At 57.8% G+C, this 25799-nt stretch overlaps 1 protein-coding gene across 1 annotated transcript in view; it reads right to left on the reverse strand.

Annotated features, from left to right (window-relative positions):
* Nucleotides 1-25799, reverse strand: part of LOC111151746 (SRC kinase signaling inhibitor 1) — a 63188-nt gene that overhangs the window by 14988 nt on the left and 22401 nt on the right. The window contains exons 3-14 of the mRNA XM_022509919.1: nt 24904-25205; nt 21676-21774; nt 14836-14859; nt 11005-11200; nt 10209-10407; nt 9732-9825; nt 8287-9221; nt 7133-7225; nt 6838-6881; nt 6332-6519; nt 5005-5180; nt 55-185 (exon numbers count right to left, since the gene is read on the reverse strand). Of these exons, the coding sequence (XP_022365627.1) occupies nt 55-185; nt 5005-5180; nt 6332-6519; nt 6838-6881; nt 7133-7225; nt 8287-9221; nt 9732-9825; nt 10209-10407; nt 11005-11200; nt 14836-14859; nt 21676-21774; nt 24904-25205 (2481 nt within the window). The remainder of the gene's footprint in view (nt 1-54; nt 186-5004; nt 5181-6331; nt 6520-6837; nt 6882-7132; nt 7226-8286; nt 9222-9731; nt 9826-10208; nt 10408-11004; nt 11201-14835; nt 14860-21675; nt 21775-24903; nt 25206-25799) is intronic.

Genomic DNA, 25799 nt, shown 5'->3' on the forward strand with positions numbered 1-25799 from the left:
GACTCCTGCCTGGGACCACAGGTGGCACTCTCATGTCCTCGCATCTGGGCTCACCCTTGAGCTCGGTCAGCGTCTCCCCGAGCTGCTTCAGTACCAGTGCCTTCTCCTCCAGCTCTGGGCCCGGCACCAGCCGGTGGTTGTGGGATACATCCCGCTGGATCTTCTCCACTGATTTCTCCAGGTCACTGCAACCAGAGAGAGACCCTCTGAGCCCCTCTGGCCCCAGCCCAGCACCCTGAAATTGACCAAATGGCAAGAAAGCAGGCCACCAGTCAGATCAAAATTCAAAGCCATCCACCAGGCTACGTGCCCAAACAAAATCAGAAATGCCAAACCCCAGAGATGAGACTTCAGATGAGTTGCCGAATAGGTGTCCTGGGTACACCCCTCACCCCTGCTTCCCTTACCCCCCGCTCCCCCAGCACCGTTCAAGTTCTGGTCTTTAGCAACATCGACCCAAATTTCTCTCCCAATAACTTGAATCCTCTGGTTCTCATTCTGCCAAGGAAGCAGCAGCGACCCTAGCGGCCTTTCTGAGAACTGCAGGCACCTGCATGTGCTATGAGCTCTCCTCCTGAAGCCAGGCATGGCCGTGTCCGGCTACCTTCTCTCAAATATCCAGACACTCAGCTTCTTTCCTTGAGGACAAAACTGCTTTCAACTGTCAGAGGGTTTATGCTGAGCTTGTGCCGTTTTAAACTCCACGTCTTTCTAAAATGTAAGTCACACCAAGTCATTCCCCATTGTTGAACCCTACGTAGATCCCCTCACCCTGAGGCTAAACTCCAAGCAAAGAAGGGCATGAGGGGAGTAGGTGAAAAGTAGGCTCTCCAGTTAGACAGATCCAAATTCCAATATCAGCTCTGCCCCTCCCAGAAGAGAGATCTTGAACAATTTACATACTATGTCCGGACTGCCACCTCCTTGGGCAAAAAATGGAGGTGGAAGAGTTATCACCTCTAGGGGCCATTGTGAAGATTAAATGAGCTAATGCTGGGGCACCTGGGTGGCTCAGGTGATTAAGCAGTTAAGCATCTGCCTTTGGCTCAGGTCATGGTCCCAGGCATCAGGCTCCCTACTCAGCAGGGAGCCTGCTTCTCCCTCTCCTTCTGCCCCTGCTCATGCTCTCTCTCTCTCACACACACACACAAATAAATAAATAAAATCTTTAAAAATTAAATAAATGAGCCAATGAAGATGAGAAAAGGGTGGCAAAGGGCCAGTCCCTGGGGGCTTCTCTTAATTTCCCTCCAGCCACATCCCCTGTCCTCATCCAGCTTGCTTCTGTTTAGAACCGTCCACAACTTCTCCAAGGTCCTTGTATGTGCTGCCCTCTCTGGGCCTTTATAATGCCATTTCCTCTGCCTAGAACACTCCATTCACACACACACACTCACACACAGGCACACATACATGCACACGTGTGACTAAGACCCACTTCTCCCTCCGGTCTCAATGGGAACTGCTCCCCCACTCCCTACACTTGAGGTTGGGGGTCTGCTTCCTGCCTCACAAACCCTCAGACCTCTTGCAAGCTGGGCTGTGTAGCTCCTGGCAGGCAGGGACCGTGTCTTCTGGATTCGTCTCCAAGCGCCAGCCCCTGGCCTGGTGCCTGGAGCAGAGTAAATGTCTGGTAAATAATTCTGGAATGAATGGGTAAGTGAAAGAAGGAACTGCTGCCCAGGTAGGTCATCTCAGTTCTGTGACGTGAGTCACTGACATTTCTGACCCACATGTAAGACTTTACACATATCCTTGTCACATCCCATCTGCTGGATTTCAGCTCAACAACCCAGGTGGGAACAACTTTTGAATCATAGTTCTACCACCCGACAGATTTGCTCCCCCTCAAAGCGCTGTGTCACTAGCAAATCTTATCAGCATGCCTATACATCTTCATCCAATTAGTGGATGAAAAGACAGACCACACTGGAACAAGGACAAGATCCTGTGACTCAGCACTGCCAGCTGAAGCACTCTCTTGTGCTGAGTGCTTACTGTATGCCAGGTGCCATGGGCAGCCCTCCACCTTCATTACCTTATCTAATCCTCACCAAAAATCCTGGGCATGGAAGACATTATTACCTCTGGTTTACACACAGACAGGAGTTCAAACACCAGACTACATTTCCCAGCCTCCCTTGCGCTTAGAAAAGGCCACGGCTCAGGTCCAGCCAATGAGATGGGAGTTGAAGGGGGACATGCTGCCTCCAGGCTGTCCCATAAAAGCTTCCCACATAAGCTCCTCCATGCTCCTTTCCCCTTCCTATGGGGTGAAAGGCAATGACCCTGTGAATGATCTCGGAAGGCCCATACTGAAGACGGCCAAACCTCTGGGTCCCTGAAGGACTCCATGGAGGAGGTCATTCCACTAACCCACCCAGTAGTGGTCCATGAGAAAAAAAAGATGTGTCCATTACTTTTGAACCATTATAGAATTTGTTATAGCAGTTACCCTAACACAATTCTCTTTTGTATTTAAAAAAAGGGGGGGGCTCAGGGAGATGAAGTGGGTTGTTGAAGGTTATACAACTATTTTGTGGCAAAGCAGAATCTTACTCATGTTGACTTATGCCATTGGATCATGCCATACCCATCCCTGTCCCTGCTCCGCCAGGCGGGAAAGAACCACTGATCTTCCCTGCTGTGTGTGTGGGATGGGCTGGCTCAGGGTGTGCCTGTTTTGTAAAATGGTCACTCGCTAACATCACTCTGTGGGGGAAGAGACCCTCATTTAAAGGAGGACTCAGGTAAGCCATCAGGAGGACACAACACTGCAACTCCCCGGGCAGAAGTTGCGAGGTCCTCCTCAGGCTCAATTAGCACTTCGATTTTCTGATCATGAAACCTGCCAAGGTTTTGGGAGGGCTGATTTGGACAAGTTCTGCAAATGAGCCCCAGACTGGCCTAAGTTTAGACACCATTAGCAGAAAGTGGCTGGGCTTTCCCTGCCCCAGGTTCAGTCCTGGAGGGGTGGAGAGCACCGGGTCAGGACAGAGCCAGCTCTATAATTCCTGGGGCTCAATAAAAAATGAAATTTGCCCCTAGTTAAAAAGTTATTAAGAATTTCAAGATGACAACAGTAGAGGATGGGGCCATGAGGAGTGTGGGGCCCTGTGTAGCTGTGCAGTTAGCGGGCCGACAAAGCCCATGCTGGCTTAGTCAAAGTTAGGCTCCAGAAGCCAGAAGGTCTCAAGTCAGCAGAGAGCACCCCTCAGGGTAATGTCTAGACAGAGCTCAAGTGCTTGGCTACAAAAACAGGTTAGAGAGCCACATTGAATGAAGCACGGAATTGGCCCTACCTTCCAGCAAGATGCTGGGGCAAGAGGAAGGAACGGTGCAAAGCAGAGTAAGCACAATCCTGTAGGCGCTACAGCTAGAGTAAGGGTAAGGATGGGTCTGCTGGTCAACCTAGTGTCCAGGGATGCTATGGGAGCTGGCAGGGAGGGCTCTCATAGCCAAGCCAGAGCCACCTCAGGGCTGATGTCCCCCCAAAAAGGCAAGAAACCCCTTCAAAGTTCACGGAGAATCCTACCCGAAGCAATGGATCAGCCCCCAAGCTCTCACAAGTGAGCAGCTTGAACAAGGGATTTGATAACAGAACAGAGGGTAGGGAGTCTGTGTGCTCCCAGAGAACTGAGGCCCCCAAGAGGCAGCGGACTAGACGCTCCAATGACAGAAGCTTAAATCTGCCCTTTCATCTCTTCTGCCTCTGTACTTTTATATTTTCTTTTATTTTCCTTTAATGTCTCAGTAAAGTTCCCTTTAAAAATCTCAACCCAGCTCCTCTGTGCCAAGTGAAAAGGATAGGCAAGGAGAGGACAGAAAAGTTGGGTAAATGGAATTCTCTGGGTGGGGTGGAGGGTGAGAGCTGTCAGTCTACTTGGAGATCTGACTGAGGTTGTCACTAAGCTTTCACACCTGAAATGATGGGATGGCTGCCACCAGCTTATTTCCAAATGAGATTGGCCCTTACTTCATCTCAGCCACAAGGGGTCATGGGAATCTCGAAGTACATAGGCTGTGTGGGCTCAAGACTGAGAAGTAGGGACCCTTCTCTAGGAGCCCCTTGCAAACCGGGCTCCTCTGAGAAGCCTCTCCTGGCTCCCCAAGTCACTGGCCACAAGCAAGTTCTTTCCCTGGAAAGAACCGCAAAAATCTCAATACTGGGGACAGATAAGGGAGCTGAAACACAGAGGAGGGCAGAAACTGCCCAGATCACATGGTCTCTCGATGCTGGAGCTAGACCTCGGGTCCCTTTGTGCCCTGGGCCACCAAGAGGGAGGCCAGAGGAAGGAGCAGATCCCAGGCACTGACAAGAGAAGGCTGCTGTGGGGCGGGGGGTGCTCACTCAGTGGATGGACAGCAAAAGGCAGCTTCTCCCTTCCACAGTGCCAGACAATGGGATCTTGGCCAGACAGCCATTTGCTAAATTTGGATGAGAGGACTGTCTCCTGTTAACCCTTCCAAGTCTAAGCATTTGGGAGCTGGGTGTTCTCCATTCCTCACTCTCTCTGAAAAAGCAAGAGCCTTGTTTCAGCAGCACCAGGACGGAAAGAAGGTTTCCCTTGGCAATGCCTGGTCTCAGAGATCAGGGAACTGGAGTGGTGGCAGTCGCAGCTACCCAAGGGTCACTCTGTACAGGTCATAGGGCTGAAGGAAAGCAGAGAGAGGACGGAGTGGAATCCTGCAGCTGCCACATGAAAGTAAGGTCTCAGGTCAGGGAGAAGCCAGACTGTGGACCGTGAGGAAGCAAAAACATAGCAAAAGCAGGGCATCAAGCCAGAAAAAAAAAAAAGAAAGAAAGCGAAGAAATCAGGAATTGTGCCAGATGGTCAAAGGTTTGTGGGTCACAGAGAAATCAAGCCACAGAGGAGAAGGAAATCAGGCTTCAGACCAGACCAACGTCACCTGTGATTCAGAAGGAAGGGAGCTGCACCTCCCAGGGAAACCATGTTGCCGCCCAGGCCGCACCCCCAGCCCTCCCCCGTCCCCAAGCCTCACTTGAGCTGCTGGGTAATGAGCTCCTCGTCGTTGAGATAGCGCAGCCGCTCTTCCTCCACCAGGGTGCGCTGCCGCTGCAGCGGGTCCTCCTGCCGCCGCGCCGCCTCCGACACGCGCATGCTCAGCTCCGCCTCCGTGCCCTTCAGCAGCGCGCGCAGCGACTCCAGGTTTTGTAGCTGCGGGAAGCAGAGACCGATGGAGAGGGGTGGGAGGGGATGGAGGTGCTCAGCAGGGGAAGAGCTGGGGGGAGGCGGGCAGAGGAGAGCCCGATGCTGGGCGGGCTCCACAGAAAAAGCGGCCGCTGCGCTGCGGCGGTGAGCAGCAGTGAAAGGGCGGGACGGGGGAAGCAGAGGCCCAGGGCTAAATTCTGGGAAGAATAGAGGCAGAAGGAGAGCTGCACGGGGACAGTGGAGGGAGAAGCGCTAGCTACACTGGGGCATGCAGAACGTGCGGCTGCGTGGCTGTGGCCGTGAGCAGCAGCGAAGCGCTGTGGTGGAAGGGGGCGGAGGACAAGGTTGCGGGCTGGGGAAATACAGAGGCAGGAGAACCGGGTGGGCATGTTTGGGGGCAGGAGGTAGCCGTATGTAGGACCGTGCTGACCGTGCGGCTGCATGGCTGTGGCTTCATCAGACTCGAGCTCTGGGATTTGATAGAGCTTCCGTGGCTGGCCAAGATTAACTTAACGCTCGAACCCAGTTCTAAGGTCGAGTTGGGGCAATGACGGGGGTGGGTGAGATCTTACCCGCTGCCCAGATGGCAACTCTCTGCCCCCTCTCCAGCCTGTCTCTGCTCATTAGTCTCACCTGACGGGCCCCAAGGCCCACTCGAGGAGCGGGCACAGCGATGCCAGGCTCCTGACTGGTGGGACCATCTGCCAGGCGGGGCAGATCGGGGAAGACTGTGCGGACTGGGGAAGGGGTAGCGGAGGGGATCTACGCGGAGGGCTTCCGCCCGAGAGGGGAGGGGAGAAAGAATGCTGGGCAGGAAGGAATTGGGACTGCCCTGAGGGATACTGACAGGTGGAAGGGGCTCAGTGGGGTGGACTGGGGCTCCAGGAGAACGTGATTATTCAGGGAAGGGGAAGGAGAGAGCAGTGAGGGGAACTAGGGCGAGCGGTGATTCAGCGAGCGAGCGGGAGCTCAAGGCAGGGTAATGGGAGAAAGGGTTCGCAGAAGGCCTTGATGAACCGCAAGGGATTCCGATGGGGATGGGACGAGACTTGTGGAGAGGGGGCTCGAGACTTGTGGAGAGGGGGCTCGGCGCGAGTGGGTGGGGTCTATCGGGGAGGGGCTTGAAGGGATGGGGCACGGGGGCGAGGCGCCAGTACCTGGAGCTTTCGCAATTGCTGAAGTTGGCTACGCAGGTCACTGGTGCTGTTCTGCAGGCCACGCAAGTGCAGCTGCATCTGCAAACGGCTAATGGCCGTGGGCTGCCCCGCAGGAGTGCTGCCGGCTGAGGGCGGGGGAGCGCCGGACACTGGGGTGGCCCCGCTGCTCCGGCTGCCGGACCCGCAGGCTGCAGACAGGGACCACGAGGATGGGAGAAAGGCAACAAACCTTGAGCCTGCAAGGGGCCAGGACAAGGTCCTTCCCACCCGTGATTCTCACAGTAGCCAGAGAAGCACGCGGCGCTGACTCCCTGCCCCAGCTTGTGGGTCAGCCCTTCTGTGGGGAGCAAAGCACCAGGGCAAAGCCATCTTGGGCTAAGGTCACTGCTCATTGATCCACTGAAGCCCAGGGATGTAGCTGATGGTTTAATTCCCACTTTGCGGATTAGGAATCTGAGGCTCAGAGAGGGCAAGTACCTGTGGGGGAGGGGCAAGGGGCCACTCACGTGCTGAGGGGGTGCCTGCTCCATTGGAGCCTTCAATCTTCTCACTGTGGCACAGGGAAAAGATGGCCATCAGAGGGTCCAGGCTGACCCCAGACCGTCAAAGCTGAGTGAGACTTTAACGTAATCTCCTCCAGTCCCCTGATGTCAGGATGGAGTCCCAGAGAAGGAAAAGGGCTCACCCAGAGTCACACACTGAGACATTGGCAGAGCTGGGCTCAGAGCTGCTGCTGCTGCCTACTTTCCCTTCCTCTTGTCCCAGCCATAAGCCCTGGCAATGGTGCTGAAAGAACCTTACCTAGGGGTCTCAGGCTCCGAGCCTCGTAGTAGGGCGCTCTGTACCAGGCCCGTGAGACTGGCAATCTGCTTCTCCATGGCCTCCATGCGCTCCCTGGGGAGGATGGTGGCTTTGAGCAACTCCTTCTCTGGGCTTGGGGTCCCTCTTGCCCAGCCCCTCATTCTTAAGATTGATAATTAGAGGAAATACTATTCCCTCCCCAGCCACCAGCACACAGACAATTCAAAGGGCCCCCACCCAACATTGTTAAGGCCCCTTTCCATCTGACTGTCACGCCCCCTCTTGCCAGCCCCATCTCTCATTACTGGCTCCCTAATGGGCCCCACCCAGGCCTCTCTGTGCCTCTGCACATGTTCCCCCCTTCCTGGGCATGCCCTCCTCCCGACCTCTTCCTGAAGCCATTCCAGAGCCCCAGCAGCTTTAAAGAGTCCCTCCTCCCACACCACCTATACACCCTCCCAAGGGAAGTGCAAGTATTTTTTAGTGTGTCACCCCCACTAGACAAGGCAGGAACTAGGTTTGCCCAATTCAGCATCCACAGTGCCCAGTGCTGTGCCTGGCACACAGCCACAAGACAGCTGTGTGAATGTGAATTGCTCTGCTCATCTCTCAGCAGCACTGCCTGAGGACAGAAGGGATAGGTCAATGCTCTGGGTACCCCTTCCAGCCCTGCACCCTTAGGATGGAGCTGAATAGTGCGTAAGGGTTCCCCAGCTTGGAGGCTACCTAAGGGAATGTGCCTCTCTCCCCGTCCCTATTTCTTAGCAGCATCCCCTCCCCAGTGGACTTCAGCCGACCGTGTGCTGGACAGCTCTCATGGCTGCAAACTGAGCAGGAAAAGCACTAGAAAGCTGTTTAGCCTCAATTTTAGTTGGGGAAACTGAGGTTCAGGGAACAGACGCAAACCCAGGTTTCCAGAGACCTTGTCTGGGGCCCTTTTATCTAACCCCCAGGTCTTGCAGAAGGAAGGAAAATGGCCTGTTCATCTCTCCAGTGCCTTCCCGGCCACATCCAAATTATTCCAAGACTCCTCTGGGTCTACAAAGGACTCTGGGGCCTCACAGTCCAGGACACAATCCTGCCACAGACTCTGCTGTGTCCCTTCTCTCCATCCCACCCCCCAAGAGCCCTGAGGCCTCCTGAGCGTCCCTCACCTGGTCTCCGTGTCCTTGGCTGGCACCGGCGGCCCAAACCCAACCAGCGGGCGCTCCCCAGGCCCAGGGAAGAGCTCTGGAGGGGGAGCTCCGGCTGTCGAGGAGCCCCCGGTGCTGCGTGTCTTGCCTCCGGGGCTCTCTGCAAAGACCGACGAGGAGCCCGAGTCTTTGCGGAAAGACTGGCGCACTGGCGAGCCGCGGCTGGGCGGCCCGGAGTAGGGGCTGTGTGGAGGCTGGGGGCCTCCGGGGGGTGCCGCCACATCGGCCAGCTTCTGTGGCGACGAGGGCGGCAGGCGGAAGCCATAGCCGTCTCCGTAGAGCGGACCACCGCCCGCCGCCTTGTACAGCGAGTCCTCCAGGTCGGACTGCAGCGCGGCAGCCGAATAGGTGCTGAGCGAGCGCACCGAGCCGCGCTTGTAGAGTCCGCTGGCCCCCGGGTAGGCGAACGGGTCACCGGCAGCCGCGGCCAGGCTCAGACGGCCCTCGTGGAGCAACCCGTAGGGGTCGGCGTAGAGGCCCTCGCCCTTTACCAGCACCATGCCGCCCGCCTTGCCTGCCAGGTCCTCGTCGGGCTTCACATCGCGCCGCTCCAGGATGGCGCTGGGGCTGGGGCTGACGCCCTGGGAGGCTGGGGCACCCCCCAGCCGCTCGGCAGCGTGGTGCACCGGACTGCCAGCGTAGGAGGGCGGGCGCCCCCCGGCGTAGGAGAGGCGCGAGCGCGACGGCGAGCCCGACTGCAGCCCCGACGGGAGCCCCGACGGCAGCCCCGACGGCAGCCCGGACGGGAGCCCCGACGGCAGCCCCGACGGCAGCCCCGACGGCAGCCCGGACGGCAGGCCCGGGGGCGGAGAGCTGGACGCCATGTGCGGCGCCGGCGACAGGTTGTTGAGACGCCGTGTGGGCGATGACTCTCTTGAAGCATACACCATCTCTCTCTGTGCAGAAGACAGTCCCAGAACCCCACGGGGCTGGTCACAAAGGGGATCCCTTGCACCTTGCTTTTGGAGACAGCATCTTTCCCCCTGACGCTTAGGAAGTTCCTTCTGTTCTCTGCCCTCCTTTGTTCCTGCTGTATTTGGGCCCCCTTCCCATCAGGGCTCCCAGCATAGAGGAAGAAGTGGCAGATGGAGAGGAACTAGAGGAGCAACCTGCGGCCCACCCTCTGGTGAGGGTTGGGGAAGCAAGAAGGGAAACACTGGTTCCTGACAGAGGCAGCTACAATACCTAGAGGCCTCTTGGAAAAATCCTGAATGGAGAGGAGAGGGCATGGCTGATGAGGGGAAGGACCCTCATGTCCACAATTAGTGGAAGCCACCCTCTGCCTCAGCCTCTATGTTCCCTTCTCCAAAAACTGGCCCTGGTCTCTATTGACAAGTAACTAGACTCTGTACTCCTGGACCCCATCTGCCCAGCTTCCCCAGTGCCCTGGGGTTCCCCAGCCATACCCGGAGGTCCCCGTTGGTAAGGTGTGAGCCAGGGAAAGCGGCGTAAAGAGGCTCCTTCCTATAGATCTTGATAATACTTCGGTCCTGGATGTCCCTGGGGGGGAGATGCAATGGGTCACCATCCCTCAGCCCCGCGATAAAGAGGGGTCTCTTCTACAGGAAGAGGGTTGGCAAGAGGGGCCAAGAGCCCCAACCTCTTCCTAACTTCTTGCTCAGTGCCTCGGACTGCCTGCCACCAACACACACTCCACAGCCTCCACCCCGTCCATGTCCTCTGCTTCGTGCGCCCCTGGCAGGTTAGCTTAAGCCAAAAATGAGCCAGCAGGGGTAGATGATTTCGAGGGGAGGGGGTGGGATGACGGAGGAGGAAGGAGAAGAGAAGGGCTGAGACTGGGGAGGGAGAGACCCACGGAGTTGAGCACCCCCCCTAGAGGAGGAGCCTGGGGAAGCCCACCCCTCCCCCGGGGCCACGCCCACCGGACGTCCTCCAGCTCGTAGAAGACGTTGCGAGCCTCGTCTTTGATGAGGATGGCGGTGTTGGGCGACTTGAGCATGCCCATGGTGAGCTTCTGCGGGAACATGTGCGCGATGAGCGCGTGCAGCGTGTCCAGGCTGCTGACCTCGTGCGTGATGTGCACGCGCCGAGTCTCCTCCCCGAACTGCAGGAACAGCACCCCTGCGAAGGACAAGCCACCTTTGCTGTCAGAGCCGCCGCCGCCACCGCCACCGCCACCACCACCACCACCACCACCACGCCGGCTGGGAGAGCGAGGGGGGCCTTCGGGAGCCGCGCTGCTCCTGCAGAGGCAGGGTCTCAGGCCCGACGCGGGCCCAGAGTGCAGGTGCACCCATGCACTCCTCATGCTGCCGTCCCCGCAAGGCGCCTCCTCAACCCCAGGCAGGTGGGGGGAGCCTGGCCGAGGGAATGGAACTGGGAGCAGAAGCAGGTACGGCAGAAAGGAGGGAGCCCTTGATTAGAAGGATGAAGGAAGGGGGGGGCTGCTGAAAGGGGTGAGGGAGAGAGGAGGCTGGGAGAGAAAAGGACAGGGCAGGGGCTGCTGAGGGAGGGAAGGGGTGGGAGAGAAGCTGAGGAGGGAGAGGCCCCAAGGAGAGGAGACTGCCGAGGGGCAGGGAGGTGGGAATGCGGCGCAGGGAGCCAGGGGGTTTGGTTAAGGAGAGCTGGAGTAGGGAAGGGGGTGAAGAGGGTTCTAGGGTGAGCAGAGCATAGGGAGGAGCCAGTGGCTCGGAGGAGGGTGGGCGGGGCTCGCGGTACCTGGCGAGCGCAGCTTGGTCTGGCTGGCGGAGCGGGAGAGGGGCAGGCTCTGTCGGAAGCGGTTCATCCTACTGAAGCCCAGGGGCAGCTCCGCCTCCGACATGGTCTCCAGCGACTCAGCCGAGGCGTATGACAGCTTGGCTGCCTGGTCTGCCAGCCCGGGCTGGGCTCCCTGAGTGTGGCGCGAGCTGCGGGTCTGCAGGGGCAGGGGTCAAACATGAGCCCCTTTGCTCTGCCAGTTCCCCCATCCAGGCCCAGGAAGCCCCTGCCAGCCAGTGACACACACAAGGGTCTCCTGCATTCCAGACTCGCTGTGTGGCTACAGGAGAGTTCCCCAACCCCTTAGGGCCTTGGCCTCCCTGGGACACCCAGCAGGTAAGGAGTGGGCAAAGGGCTCAGGCACCCTGGGAAGTCAGACAAGAAACCATCTGAGCGGGAGCCAGGGCACGCCTGCTATTTTAAGCTTCCAGAGAACAACAACAACACAAATTTGTCACTGAGGTGAGCAGCAGAATCGTTGAGCAAATTGGGGCATTAGTTCCAGACATTAATTAAGCGGCGGGTGGGTGAGCGGCGAATTTATCCTTCGTGGAGTTCAGAGGGTTGGGTGGGGGCAGGAAGCAGGGCCCAGGGAGGAAGCAAAGAGAACTAGGGGCCCCAGGATCCCAGCTCTGGGAGGTATGGGCCCTCAGAGAGGAGCACTGTGTCCTTGACTTAGGGTGCCTGGGAGAATCATCCCGAAGCAGTTTCAAACAGACTCTGCCTACTACATGCAATGCACATGCTAAGCCTGATATGATCCACATAAACGCAGAGCATATGTGCCTGACCTCAGCCCCTCCCTGCAAGGCACATGCTGCCACCCAGCCAACCATCCTGGCTTGTCTTCTAGAAAGGCCTCCCCCTATACCCAGCATGGCAGCCCCTTCATGTGGCCCTGAAGCTACAGCTGAGGGTGGTATCCGGCTGGGGCTAGGGAAGGGTATCACCCAGTGACTGTCCCCTGCCCCAGGGACACCCTGATCACTCTCTCCTTGAGGGAGGGGTCGCTATGATTTTGGTTACACTTTATGAACTACTTTTGGCTGAAGACTGGGGCTGTCACCCAGGGCCATGGTTCCTGCCATTCTGCCCCAGCCCCTTCCCTCAATCCCAGGTACTGTCAGCAACTCTTTTATTCAAGGGAGAAGATAATAAGTCAGATCTGTGTTATGGACATTCCATGTTATGTACGACAGATACATGTATGGATTATATATACATATGTTATCAAGAAAAAAAAATCCTGTTGCCCAGCCATACTTTTCTATAAAATAAGTTGCCTGTTTTTAACAACAAATCACTCAAAACTATTAACCTTGGTTAAGTTGGGGTTGAGACAGCGTTTTCTGTTTTATACATTTCTCTGCTGGGTGAATTTTGCACAATCAGAATATATCACTTCTATAGTTAAAAAAATAAAAAGTATCTCTATAAAGGAGTCATTTGTTCTCCTCTGCTCCCTCGTTCCCCAAATCCTGATTAGCCCCTAATTAATCTCCATCTTCATTCTAACTCAATTTAATGTTCCAATTGGGTTAGCACTCTGGAAAAGAGAGAGCATCTTCCGCTGATGGGCAATGTGCCCAGCTGTCCCCAGTGTGGTCTCAAAGGCTTGGGGATGCAGAAGGTCAGGTTTGGAGACCTCAGGGGGTGTCCAGTCTCAAGTACAATGCCTTAACCAGTGAGGGGGTTTGGGTCTGGGGAGGAAGGAGACAGCGCAGGAACGAGGCCCACATGGGGGTGCCTGTGCCCAGACTTTGGACACTGGAGCTCAGCTCTAGGCTGATCACCAGTGCCAGCCTCTGTCACCTTCAGCCCTGGAGCAGTGTGGGGAACCAGGTCTGGTGTGGTGGTCAATGAGGTTGCCAGGCAACCGGAAGGCCAGCGGTTGCCAGGCTGATGTGGATGAAGAGCTACAGAATTCTGGCAGAATGAGGCAGCTAGCCAGGAACGAAGATGGTGGCCATGGTGCCAGGGGACACAAGTGAGGTGCCAGGAAGAAGATGGAACAGGGACCAGAAGGGTGTGGGGGCAGGGAGCCTTGGGGCTGCTGACTGCAGAGAAGGTAAGACCCTGTCCAGGCCACCCCGGGGAGAAGAGATGCCCACATTCCCTGTCCCCTGCTTGTTCCACTCCCCATCCTGGCCCTCTGCGCACCTTGCCATTCTCACAGCCTTTGTAGAAAACCCTCTTGAGAAGAGAGAAAGCCCATTAGCACTTCTCTTCAGTCCTGGGCTGAGTCAACAGGGCAGAGAAAAGTGAGACACCTAGGACTTCTGTCTACGAACAAGATGGCAAGAGAATAAAACAGTAATTCAAACAGAGCTCTCCAAAGCTAGGAAGGAGCTGCTGGGGAGGCAGGGTGCACCTGGCATGGGAGGAATTCCAGCAAGGAGCCTACGACTCCCGCCAGAGATCAGGCAGAGGGAACTTTGAGTGGGGACAGTCAGGCGAGGATCTGAGGTCCCCAAAGGCTGTCTGTAGAATGGGACAGAATCACTTGGGAGCTTTTGAAAAACATTCTTTTCAGGGCTCCACATTCACTGAATCCAAATCTCTGGGGATTGGGGCCTGGGGTTCAAGATTTCTGACAATTTCCCAAGGTGATTCTGATTTGGGAATCAAGTCAGTGTCTGTGATTCTAACACAGTCTGAAGGGGTAAGGCTTGCCATGAGCCCGGCGCTGTGTTTAGGACGTGCAGTATCTCATCTCTTCTATGTTTACAACTCTGTGAGGCAGACATTGTTGTTCCATTTTACAGAGGAGAAACTGAGGCCCAGGGGATCATGCCATTTACCCCAGATCCCCCAGCGAGTTAGCAGCAGATTTGGAATTAATTCACCACCAGGCTCTTGGGCCCATGCACTGAACTGTTACATCCTATTGCTTCCTCCAAAAATGTTGTGTGCCTGACATCTCGAGTCTATGATTCTGTAATTTCTCTGATGCAAGGACTTCTCTCTGGGCACATGCTCACAGATAAGATGCTTGGAGCAGGATGAGACCTTGGGAGCTGGGGATGGATGCCTCCCACCCCCATCACAAAGCCTGGGAGTTGGAGGGCCAGAGACTCTGGGACACAAGCGGGAGCCTAATTTGGTTCTGTTCTGGGCCTGGGTGCCAGAGACGGCGGAGGAGGCATTTGAGGGTGCTACCCCAGGACTCAGCTGGATGTCCTTGGACCGGGCAGAGAGCTCCGCAGCTGTGGATTGTCCAAACTGTCCTGGGAAGGCAGGCAGGCGCTCATCCCTCAGCTTAGCCCTCCACTTGGGCAGAGGGTTTGGAGTTCAGGGCTGTGAGTCTCTTGCCTGGCACTGACTGGCTCCCCGCAGTGCCAAGTAGGAAAGGGATGAGGGGCCGAGCAGAGTCATAAGACCTCCCTGGAAGATGAAGGCTGAGTCCAGAGAAGAGACCCTCAACCAGATCATGGGGATCAGGTCCCTGTCTCAGAGCCAGCAGCCTCTCGGCATTGTGGGGGGTGTAATTGTCAGGCAGCCTCCCTCATTCCCAAATGCACCCCCCCCCCCGCAGTGTGGGAAAGGCTCACTAAGTACTCCCAGCCCAGATCCCCAGCAGGGGTGGCCCAAACTCCCACTTTGGATCCCACGAACCCCTGGCAGGCGAGCTCAGACTCTCAAAGCAGCAGCCACAGCCTGCAGCCCCAAAGCCCGCCGCCCCCACTGGAAGGTCCCGTGCAGACGCACACCCCTGGGCAAAGCGTGTGCAGGGAGGGCCCAGGGCAGGAGAGCACATGCACTTGTCACGGAAGCAGAGGCACACGCACTGACCTTGAAACTCCAGTAGTTTGGCTGCTGATGGAAATAAGAGAAGACATGGTTATGCGGGGGGCTGTGCGGGGAGAGCAGGGGCGAAGGTGGATTAGAGACCCTCTGAGCTCAGCCTTGGGACCAGGGCCCTCTGCCCTCCCAAGAACAGGAAAGAAGCAGTGCCTGGTACACCCCGTTCTCTACCGAGTCCTGGGCCAGCCCTGGGCAGGCTCCAGACTTGCTGGCAGGGACAAGGGAGAGCCCTTCCAGATGTCCACAAGCCACGCATCCTAGTCACGTGACTCGGAGAATCACAGGTAGGAAAGGTGTCGAAGACCATGACATAGGGAACTCAGGAGACACCGGCAGAGATGAACTGGAGCTGTGGGGTCAGAGAAGGGGCATCTGGTGGTGACGGGCCAGGGGAAACTTCCCGGAAGAGGTGACATTTGAGCTGGGTCCTGAAAAATGAGCTGCTGGAGATTGGGAGGAAAGGCATGTTGAGCAGAGGGATGGTATGGGCAAATGCCCTGGGGCAAGTGGATAGAGAGTGTGTTGAGGGAATAGTCACTGGTCCAATCTGGCTAGGGTACAGGGTCTGGGAAAATAGCAGAGTGGGCCACAAAGAGGGGCTGGGGGCAGCTGGGTAGGCTGCGGTGGACAGGCAGAAAGCATCTGAGTGAAGCACAGTGGGGTCAGATCTGGAGTCTGGGGAGTGCTGGTAGGGCAGGGAGTGGAAGAGGGAGGCTGGTGGCCAAGGCCAGGGCAGGAGGTCTGTGTACCGCAATGGCCCAGCATTACAGAGCAAAGGGGACAGGTACCAGTCACTTCACAGTGCTGGGCAATGAATGGGGAGCCAGCATAAGCAAGAGGAGCTGTAGGGACTAGGAGTGTGGGCAATGTCCTAGAGCCAGATAGAGAGAGAGGAAGACTTCCTGTTGTCCTAGAGTAGGGGACGTCAGGTGCCTCCTCGTTCACCATAACCTAGAGTTACCCTGTCTTCCCTAGAGACCAGAAGGCCCTTGCAGATGGCTAAGGACAAGGAAGGGAGCCCAGAGGCTGGACTGGTTCTTGGCAAAGCTGTAGGCACCCTGCTGACCGGTGCCAGTCTCAGCAGGAAGACAGAGGCCGCAGATGGCCTGGCACTGGGGTGCCTCGCACAAGCAGACAGAATGCCCAGGCTTCAGAGCCACTGGCAGAGAAGAGGGACCCTGAGGGTCCCTGACAGGGAAAGGACATCACAGAGGGGTGTCCTGGGCCACTTGAACGCTTTTGTGGCAGAGAGGAGTTGGACAGGGGTGGAGTCAAGGGGCCCTGCTGGGATGGAGGGTTTACCTGAGTTAGACTTGTAGGGTGGGGGTGATGCCAGGCTTGGGCTGGGGTGGAGAGGTTCACTTACCAGCACCATCCCCATCTGAGCCTCAATTCCCACCTCTCTCCCACCCCCCTGCGCTAGCATTGGCTTCAAGAGACACAAAAGATAGTCACGTGCCAGGCAAGGGAAGGGGGCAGCAACATCTGTGCCCCGACCAGTGCCTAGAACAATCTCTGGACACATGCCACCCCCATGGGTGTCAGGGGATGCCCACGGGGGCTGAGGGGAGGGCAGGCAAGAGGCTGGAGTCGCAGGCTCTCGCCACAGCTGCCTGTGGCCTTGGGAAGGTGAGGGGTAGCAGAGGGAGTGGACACACCTGGGGCAGACAGAGCCAGGCAGAGGGCACAGAAGGTTTATGCTGACAATCCTGTCTGCAGGCCCGGCAGTGATGGACGGCTCTGCAGAGAAGGCCGCCGTCCCTTACCTACTATCACCATTATACCAAGTACACACCGCCCCCCCCAACCAGCGCCCGGGGAACACACAGGCCCCACGCCGAGCCGAGCACAGACTCTCAGACATCCTCAGATAAGGACACGGCCGGAGGTACTGCCCAGAACAACCAAGACACACTCACAAAGGGACACAAGCACTTGGAGAGAAGCCCTCCATGGTCAGAAACCACCCCGGAAGCTCAGAGACGAGATTTTCATACAGCGAGCAGCCCTGCTCGTGCACAAACATGCACCGTCCCCGGCCCTGGCCCCTGACTTGCTCACATACACTCCAACTCCGCTCACAGAAACACGGGTACCATTCACACCCCTGCCAGCCTCCCCCAGAGTCACAGAAACGCACAGAGACGTGGATACCATTCACACATATGTACACACACACACACACACACACACACACACACACACACACACATATCCAGCTGCAGAAACACACAAAACAGTACCCACACAGTATACACACAGAGAGAAAGTCTCATCCCTCCTCCCCTCCACTAGCCGGGTCACAGTGCCTCTGGCCATCTCAGCGACAGCGACTGTCCCATGCCAATGATACCCCAGACATCAGGCATTAGGTAGGTTCACTCCTGATTCAAGAGGCAGAAGATCCCCCACCCACACCCAGCCCCCAGGGTCAACACATAGGACTCAGGATATGCGGATGGCTGAAGCCACCTTGGGCCTCTCGGGGCCTGGTCACAGTCACACTAGCTGTGCCCTGAGTCTGGGCCTGCCTCAGACTCCTGAGGCTGGGCGGTCAGCCCAGGACAGGACAAGTCACTAGCTGGAGACAGGGGAGAGGACTGGGTAGCCTCAGGGCCACAGGAAAGCCAGGCACCCTCCCCTAGAGGGTAACAGTGGGAGAGTCGTGGCATTTGTGCTTGGCAAAGTGGGGTGAACCTCAGATCAGACTTCGGAGACTTTGGGCTCGGGCCCATAGAGCACACTGAGTAGATCCTAGCACCCTCTGCCTCTCTGGAAAGTGGGAGGAAAGATTCCCACCAGGAATGAGACACATAGTCTCCTGGCAACTCAGTGTCCTTGTGAGGGAGGGACGGGGGGGGGGTGGAGACAGTGGGGAGAAGTCATTAGGAATATCGTCCAACCTCTGTCTCTGTCTCTTTCCAGGGGACAGCCTGGGCTCACTGAGAGCAGAGGGTTCCTCCCCGTTTGCTAAGATGAGATTGTCCCCATCCAACCTCCTCACCCTTGACCCGGTGGTCTGTTCCTCCTGTGTACCTACCGCAACGCCCGGGTGTGTAGTAGGCCCTCAACAAATATTTGATCGTGAACCGATGTGAAGGACATAGGACCAGCCCACAGGAGGAGGGGGTTTGTCTCTAAATACTTTTGTCTGGCTCCGGTCCTGCCATCTCCTGGCACCCAGCACCGCTCAGCCTTCTGGGCCTTTTCCCTGGGAGTTTCCCAGCACCAGGAACCCCCTGGAAGGAGGGGAAAGGGCAAGAAGAGCCCAAGAGAGGTTTGGCCCCTGACTCCCCGGCCCAAACACCTCCAGTACCCCCCCATACTCAAAGAGGGGTCTCCCCTTCCCAGAGGACCGTGGGAAGGTAGAAAAAAAGGTTTGAATGGGAGAGCCCTTGCCAAGGGTAATCACTTGTAGGAAAGAGTCTTCTAGGAGCAGAGGGCAAAATGAGGTGTTCTAAAGGATTTGATGTGGAAGCCAACCATTCACTCTCTAGGGGCCAGGCTTTCAGAAATGAGGGAGGAGGAGCTTCTCGGGAGACCCAAGAAAGCAAGGCCAGGGAGTCCTCAAACTCCCTGGTGAGAAAAGGAAATAGCTTCTTGCCTCCGCGGGCTGAGGAGTTAACCCCCGCCCTTCCCCACCCTAAGTGCCCTTAGTGGGGTTCTCCCCGCCCCCTGCAGCTGATCCTTTTCTCCCAGGGACGAGCCCTGGGAGGGGCGGGGCCGTGCCCCGGGGAATCGCAGCGCAGTCCACCGAGTCTCTCCCCTCCTCCGGGCAGAAGTCCCCAGTAGGCTAGGTGAATGGCGTGACCCCTCCTTGACCCAGAGCCCCGACGACGCATCCTCCAGGGAGGACAACCGAATGGGTCGCCCCTCCGGGTCCTGAAGCCCCTAGCTCCGCATGCACGGGCGCACACACCCACCTCTCAACTCCTGTGAACACACGTCCACGTAAACAGCCGCCCCCTAGGCTGGGGCTACCTAACGTGCCCCCGCGCGGCCCGCCTCCCACCTCGACGCACACGCTTGACCCTCCCCCCGGGGGTGTCCAGCGACACCCTCCCCTCCTACCCTTTCCCAATGCAGAGAGTGTAGTGGGAAGGGGGGCTCTGTGGGATCCGCGCGGCCCCAGGGGCAAGGGCGCACCCCAGGAAGGTCATGACTTTCCGAGATTGGGGGAGGGGGCGCCCGCCGCATTGAGGGGGGCAGCCCACGCGGAAGGCGGCGAACGCGGTGGGGGAGGGGAGGGGGCGTTTCTCGGGGACTGGGAACCGCAACGGCCTGCACGCCTCCCACCCCCGGACCGCCCCCCGGAGCCGCGGAGCTGGCCCCATCTCTGTGCCCCGCCGGCCGCGGAACCCCAGGCGGCAGCGCCGGCCCCCGCAGCCGCTCCTCCTTACCTGCGGCCACAGGTGTATGCGCGGGGCCCCCAGCCCCGGGTCCCGCGTCGGGCGGGGGAGGGAGGGCGGCCCCCTACTCCCACCCGCCCGGGCTCTGCCCTCCCCCGGCCGCCTCCGCAGCCGCCGCCGCCGGTGCCCTTTGCTGCAATGCGAGAGCCGCCGCCGCCGCCGAGCGGGCCCGGGCCCCGGTCGCCCCGGTAACCGCGACTCCACCTGGCGCTGCGCGGCGCGCCGCCGAGCACATCCTCTCTCCGGCCCCCTCCCCCGGCGCGGCCCCGTCGGCGCAGCCCCGCCGCTGATCGGCGGAGGCTGGTGGCTGCGTCGCCGCGGTCACCCGATACGCCGGCCCGCCGCCCGGGACTCGGGTTGCAGAAGGAGGGAGGGAGGTTAGGCAGCCTGGTGGAAGCGGGGGAGGGGCTGCGGCTTGGAGTCTAGCCTCTGATCCTCTCCCAGGGTCCTCTTCAGCCTCCCACTCCCAAAGGTCTGGCCTAGGGTTGGGAGGAGGAAAATGGCCTGTCTCCCGACCTGTGACCCTCCGAGATCATAGCCTCTCCCCATCAGGGTCTCAGGGGGCACCGCTGCCCTACTCAGCTCTCCTGTGACTCAATTCCCAGCCAAGTCTGGGAGGCCTAGGACGCCTGAGCTTCCCTGGTAGCCTCTGATCCTGCTCTGCTGTGCAACTCTGGCATTTGCTGACCCTCTCTGATCCTGCGCTTTACATAAAGGAGCCTCAGACTCAGCCATGGAGAAGTGTGATAAGCACCAAGCAGCAAGTGATGACAAGAGCCTATGAATGGCCACTTTCCTCTGAATCACAAAGCCCTGGGGTCAGGGTCTCCTCAAACCTGTATGGAATTTCCTCCATCAGAGCAAATCCCGGATGCAGACAGGCCTAGAGCCCCATGACCTGGGACAACTGAGCTCACCAAGCTCATCCTCCCTTTTATCCGTCACCCCAACCATGTCTAGTGCCAAGACAGGTCATCTGGAGAGAGCCTCCGTCTGCCCCAGGCACACCACACCTGCTGCCCCGTCACCATCCCTGTCCCGGACCCCTTTTGGTTTCCACATGCACTTGGCCACTCAAGACAAGTCTGTCCCATTTGCCGTCCAGCCCTGGGGGGCAGACACATCTTTGCTCCCCAAGGTGCCGTCAAGATGGGGCTGAAAGCCAGGAAGGGAAGTGGGCGGAATGCCCTGTGGGTGATGCCAAGCGTGCCAGTCTGCTGCCAGACTCGAGTTACACTCCACTAAAACATCTGTGCTCTGGAGCCTTGTCCTCTCCTAGGGTGTCACGTCTTTCCTTCTAAATCTTAAAAAAGTCTGTCCTTGCTGCCTGTCCCCAGGGGCAGCAGGGTGTATGAGGCAGTGAAGCTGGTACCCATGCCACCCCTTGGGTTCCCCATTTCTCCATCTCCTCTGCCTCCTACAGCTGAGCACCCTCAAGCCAAGGCCACCCTCAGGGTGCCCCCCCCCGCCACCGGCTGCAATCATACTCTCTGGTCCTTCCTCCCTGTTGGGGCCCCCGATGCCTTTTTTTCTCCCGTGACAATGTCCAGGCCCGAGCTGTGAGTCCAAGCCTTGCCTAAGTGTGCCTCTCTCTCAGTTGAGATCTGTCTTCCCACTAGGGGAAACTGAGGCTTGGTGAGGAATCAGGGAACAAATTCAGAACAAATGGCTAGATGCCAAAGTCCTCTTAAAAACTGGAAACTAATTGGGGTACCTGGGCAGCTCAGTGGGTTAAACCCTCTGCCTTCAGCTCAGGTCATGATCTCAGGGTCTTGGGATCGAGCCCCGCATCCATCAGGACTCTCTGCTCAGCAGGGAGCTGCTTCCTCCTCTCTCTGCCTACTTGTGATCTCTGTCTCTATCAAATAAATAAAATCTTTAAAAAAAAATTGGAAACTGAGCCTTGAACCTACCAAGAAGGGTGACAGACACTGTGAAGAACTTCCTGATGGTAAGACCTGAGGGGAAGGCTGGGTCTCTCAGAGATGGAAAGGTAGTGGGGGGGGGGGGGATATGGGAGGGAAGTGGTCTGTGGCAGGGGGGGGGGGGGAACAGAGTACAGAGCATAAGAGTCTCCTGAAAACCGATGGGATGAGGGGTGGAACAGGTACTCCAGTTTAAAGGAGAAAAGAAAAAAAAAAAAAAGGAGAAAAGAATCCAAAAAAAATTTTTTTCAAAACCTGAGTATTCCCCCTCAAAAAATCCCTTCCCCAAAGCCAAACCTTTGGGGAGGTAGTGGTGGGAATTAGACAATCAAGGGAGAGTACAAGTCATAGGAGTCTCCTGAAATGGGGGGCTCCTGTATAAGAGAAAGGGATGCAAAATTAAAATCCTAGATATCCCCCCTCCAAAAAAAAGTCTTCCTCAAAGCCAAACTCCGCCAGGGGTTTGGGGGGCATGGGGGCAGTGGGTGACTCACCTGGGCCGGCTGGCCAGCCCCGGAGGGGGCGGAGTCGCCATGGAGGTGGGAGCAGAGGGAGCTGAGGAGGCACACGGGGTCCACGGTCCAGCCGCCAACCTGTGTGTGCGAAGGGGGGGACACCCCATTAGGGGGAGCGGGCAGGAGCCGCTGGGAGACTGTGATGGGGCGAGGAGGGACATTCCTGGGGCAAGCTTTGGCACAGAGCTCACACCCAGAGGGACCTTGCAACACTGGCTAGTTCCTTCCCGAGCCTGGATCTCTTAACTAGAGACCCTGGTCTGTTTCTGGATGCTCCTCTTCTGTCCGACTGGGGTTCCCTGAGACCCGGAAAAGGCCCCCTTCCATCAGATACTACTGAATTCCTTTTCTTCACTTCTTGACTGCCTCCCTATACACTCGGCCAGGGAGCCAATCTTCGCCTGTCTGCTCCTCCAGCTCCTCATTACCTCCGCACCGAAGAGGTCACCGCCTACTTCACAGAAACGGGGAACCATTCTGCAGGGATCCTCATCCCCATGGGCCTCTGTTCTGACAACACCTCGTTCTTTCCTGCCATCTCCCACCCCAGGACCACATCACACCTAAGGCTTGAAACCCATCAACTTCTGATTTTCCCCATGGCCCTCTCCCGATTCAACATCCCCAAATTCATTCATCTTCATTCATTCCACAGCCATTCACCCCGCTGGCCCTACCCTTAGGTGCCCAGTCCTCCCCGGTCAGGGAACCGGCTGTAGGTCCTACCCACTCACACTCTACCGGAGGGAATGAATGAGTCAATGAACAAAGGAATGAATTTGTGAGCGAGTTGCTGTTCTCATACTCATCTAAGTATTTGCTGAGTGCCTATCTGTGCCAGCGACCATGCCGGACACGTCTGAGGCCCTCCAATGCACCCACACCTTCCCTCTCAGGCCCACTGCCCCTGGAGGCCATCGCACCTGCTGTCTTCACCTTTTTATGGCCAAACATCCCAGGCCGATCTGAGCCCCAGGTCGTGCTCATTCGCCACCTCCAGTCTCCTCAACCCCTGAAACCAGCCATTACCTTGCCATACCATGAGAGATGAGGGGTGCCTTCTGGACCCACAGATCCCAGACAGTCCCGATGGCTGTTTCTCTCTCTCCCCCTCACTCCCCTCCCCGCCAACTTCGGAAGTGCAAGTGGTCCTCCTCCTGGGCCTTTCTCCTTTTCCTCATGATGGAGAGAATGTTCCTGGCTCCTCCTTGCCACTGTTGTAGCCCTCTCCCCTCTCAGACTCCATTCCGCCCTGGCAGCCACACTTATGCCCTGGGTCCCACTGCCATTCTGCCACAATCCGCACGCTCAGTCTCCTCCTGACCCTGTTGTTGTCCCTTCAGAGTCCTGGGCTATACACATGGCATGCCTAATGGACATCCCGGCGAACATTCTCCCTGCTCTGCAAACTCCCCTCCCATATTGCTGTGTCCCATCCTCCAAATGTTTCCTCCCCACCCCCTATTTCTCCCCAAGACACCGATATCTCCCTGTTGCCCAGGTTTTCTTTGGCTCCTCGGTCCAGGCAGCAAACAAGCCTTGCTCAGTCTTCTCTCCAATCTCCCATCCTTTCCCTTTGTTCTCCCTAACCCACTCTCTTATCCCTCTCCTCCCCTGCCTCCAGCCCCCCATTGCTCCCTCCTACTCACCATCCAGAAACAACCACAGCCCTCCTAGCCGCCACCATCTGACCCCACTTTTCCAGTCTGTCCCCACATCTCCCAATGCCTCCCACCCCGAGCCTTCAGCACCAGCCAGGTGGGCCTCTGTACCCAGCCCCAAACCGACTCAGGGTCACCTGGGTCACATGAGTCTCAGGGTCACCGACTCATGGTCACCTCCCATCTTCCCAGCTTCTAAAACAGCATTCTCTTCCTCGATGCCTGTTCAGACCCTTTTCGTCTAAGCCTGGTTTAGGTACCTCTTCCTCCAGGAAGCCTTCCCTGACCAGGCTTGCCTACCTGGTCTCCTCCTCTCTAAACCTTCTCCCAACTGACTGTGCCCCTCCTACTTAAGCGTAACCATTCTTGTACGGGCTCCAGATCACAAATGCCCCTGCTCCCTCCTCCCAAGCCAGAGCACACAGAGGGAACCCACGGAGAGGGGCTCCCTGAGGGTGAGGGCCATATGTCCATATACAACTCTCCCCTATTCCAATCAGAACTCTGCTCCCAGGAGGACTCAGAAGCTGGGAAAAGGCAAAAGCAAGACAGAACTGGAGGTGACATGGGGCAGGGAGGTGCGCCAATGTGTCCTTGTTGCCTGTTGTGACAAGGGGAGTTGGGACACTCTTCCCCTTTCCCAGCCACATCCAGCAGCACCTGGAAAGGGGTATGGAGCAAGACAGGTGTGGGACACCCCCAGGCCGGACTGAAATCGTGTGGATGGGATGTACCACCCTCCCCTCCTCCGCTTCTCCTGGAGAGAACAAGGCCTGGGTCTCCGCAGCCATCAAGGCATCTTGCCAGTGTGGGACTGTAGGCAGAAGGCTTGTCCCAAGAAAGAACTTTCCTACAGACAAAGTCATACATGGATGGAGAGGTGCATCCAGGAACCCAAGGATCTGGGAGAGGTTTACAAGGGAAGCTTCCCACCCCAGATAGGAGAAGGCAGGCCCAGGTCCAGAAGCAGGCACCTGGACTCCTCTATAGCCTTTCTGATGGCAGAAGAGAAACCAAGGCAGCCTCTAGCTCAAAGTCACACAGTGAGTGTTGGGGGTAAGGGAGGAGGAGACATGGAGGGAGGAGACAAGGCAAAAGGCCCCAGGAGTTCTGGGCTCTGTTCTTACAGCAGCTGGGGGCACAGCAGATCCAGCCTACTGAGGCTCCCAAGGAGGCCAGTCACAGAGCTGTTCCCCTGGGGTGGTCTCAACTCCAGGCAGGACGGATTTTCAGGCTCCGAACAGCCAGTCCCCAGGACTGTCCCCTCCCCCTCCCCACCACTTCTTTGGCCGCCGAGTCAAACTTCCCACGCCTCAGCCCAGTCCAACGCCCCTCTGCCTCTCTGCTCCAGCCAGTGCTCCCAACTGCGGGACTGCACACAGAGGTCTGCAGGCTGAGCCCCCATCCGCTTCCTCCCCAGGCTCCAGAAAAGGCCCTCCACCCTCTTTCCCGCTCTCTCCTCTGATGCCAAACCGAATCAGAGCCCCGGGGGCAGGGGAGCACGGGGCCAGACCCCTCCCCGGCCCACAACGGGCCCCCCACTCACCTGCTCGCGCATCCTGTCGGGCTGACCCCGCAGGGCCAGGGCGTGCTGCGGGTACTTGTTCTTCAGGTGGTCCATGAAGGCATCGCGCTTGCGGTCGGCATCCGCCTTCTGGAGGCCGCTGAGCGCCTCCAGGCTCTGGGCTGCGATCACCGTGTGCCGTCGCTCCGACGTGTGCACCAGCCCTACGTTGGAGAAGCGCCGGCCCCCGCCGCCCGCGCCGCTCCCGCCCCCCAGGGTCCGGTACTCCCGCGGGTACTCGGCATCGTCCGCAGACAGCATGGGGGGGCTGCTCCGCTCCGGATCTGCGAGAGGGGAGAGGGGGCACGGCGGGGTCACGGGGCGCCCGGCGCCTGGGGCTGCCCAGCCCTCACCGGGTTGGGGCCGTGTCACTGAGGGGAGGGGCAGGCCTAAGGCGGGGCAAGAGGCTCGGGGGCTGAGACCAGAACGCGGCTGCCCCCACCCCCTGACTAGGGGACCGAAGGGGGCGAGCTCCAAGGAAGTTGGGGGGCAAGGGCGGCCCGGCTTCGTGCTCTTCTTTGGGTGGGTTTGGAAAGGTAACGACTGCAGGTGAGCAGATGTTTTTTGAGGCCAAGGAGAGGCTGGAACCAGGGGTCTTGAACACCTGGAGCCGTTCATCCCTTTCCTCCTTCCACAGCTGGTGTGAACAGGTTAGGGAAGGGGCGTTTCCTTTAAATGGTTCCTGAAAGATGTGGGAAGGAGCCTGCCCAGTCTTCCTTTCATGAGCATCCTCTAAGAAGAGGGGTGTGTGTGTGTTGTGGGGCGGGTGGGGGGGGCGGGGTAGAGACCCTAGCTTCCTCCTTCAGACTAGCATGCCCAGGACACACTCGTCCTAAAGGCTGGGGATTGGCTTGGAAAAGGATCAGGACTAGGATACT

Source organism: Enhydra lutris, unplaced genomic scaffold (assembly GCF_002288905.1).
Source record: "Enhydra lutris kenyoni isolate GAN:26980312 unplaced genomic scaffold, ASM228890v2 scaffoldscaffold26, whole genome shotgun sequence".
In the NCBI taxonomy this organism is placed as follows: Eukaryota; Metazoa; Chordata; class Mammalia; order Carnivora; family Mustelidae; genus Enhydra; species Enhydra lutris.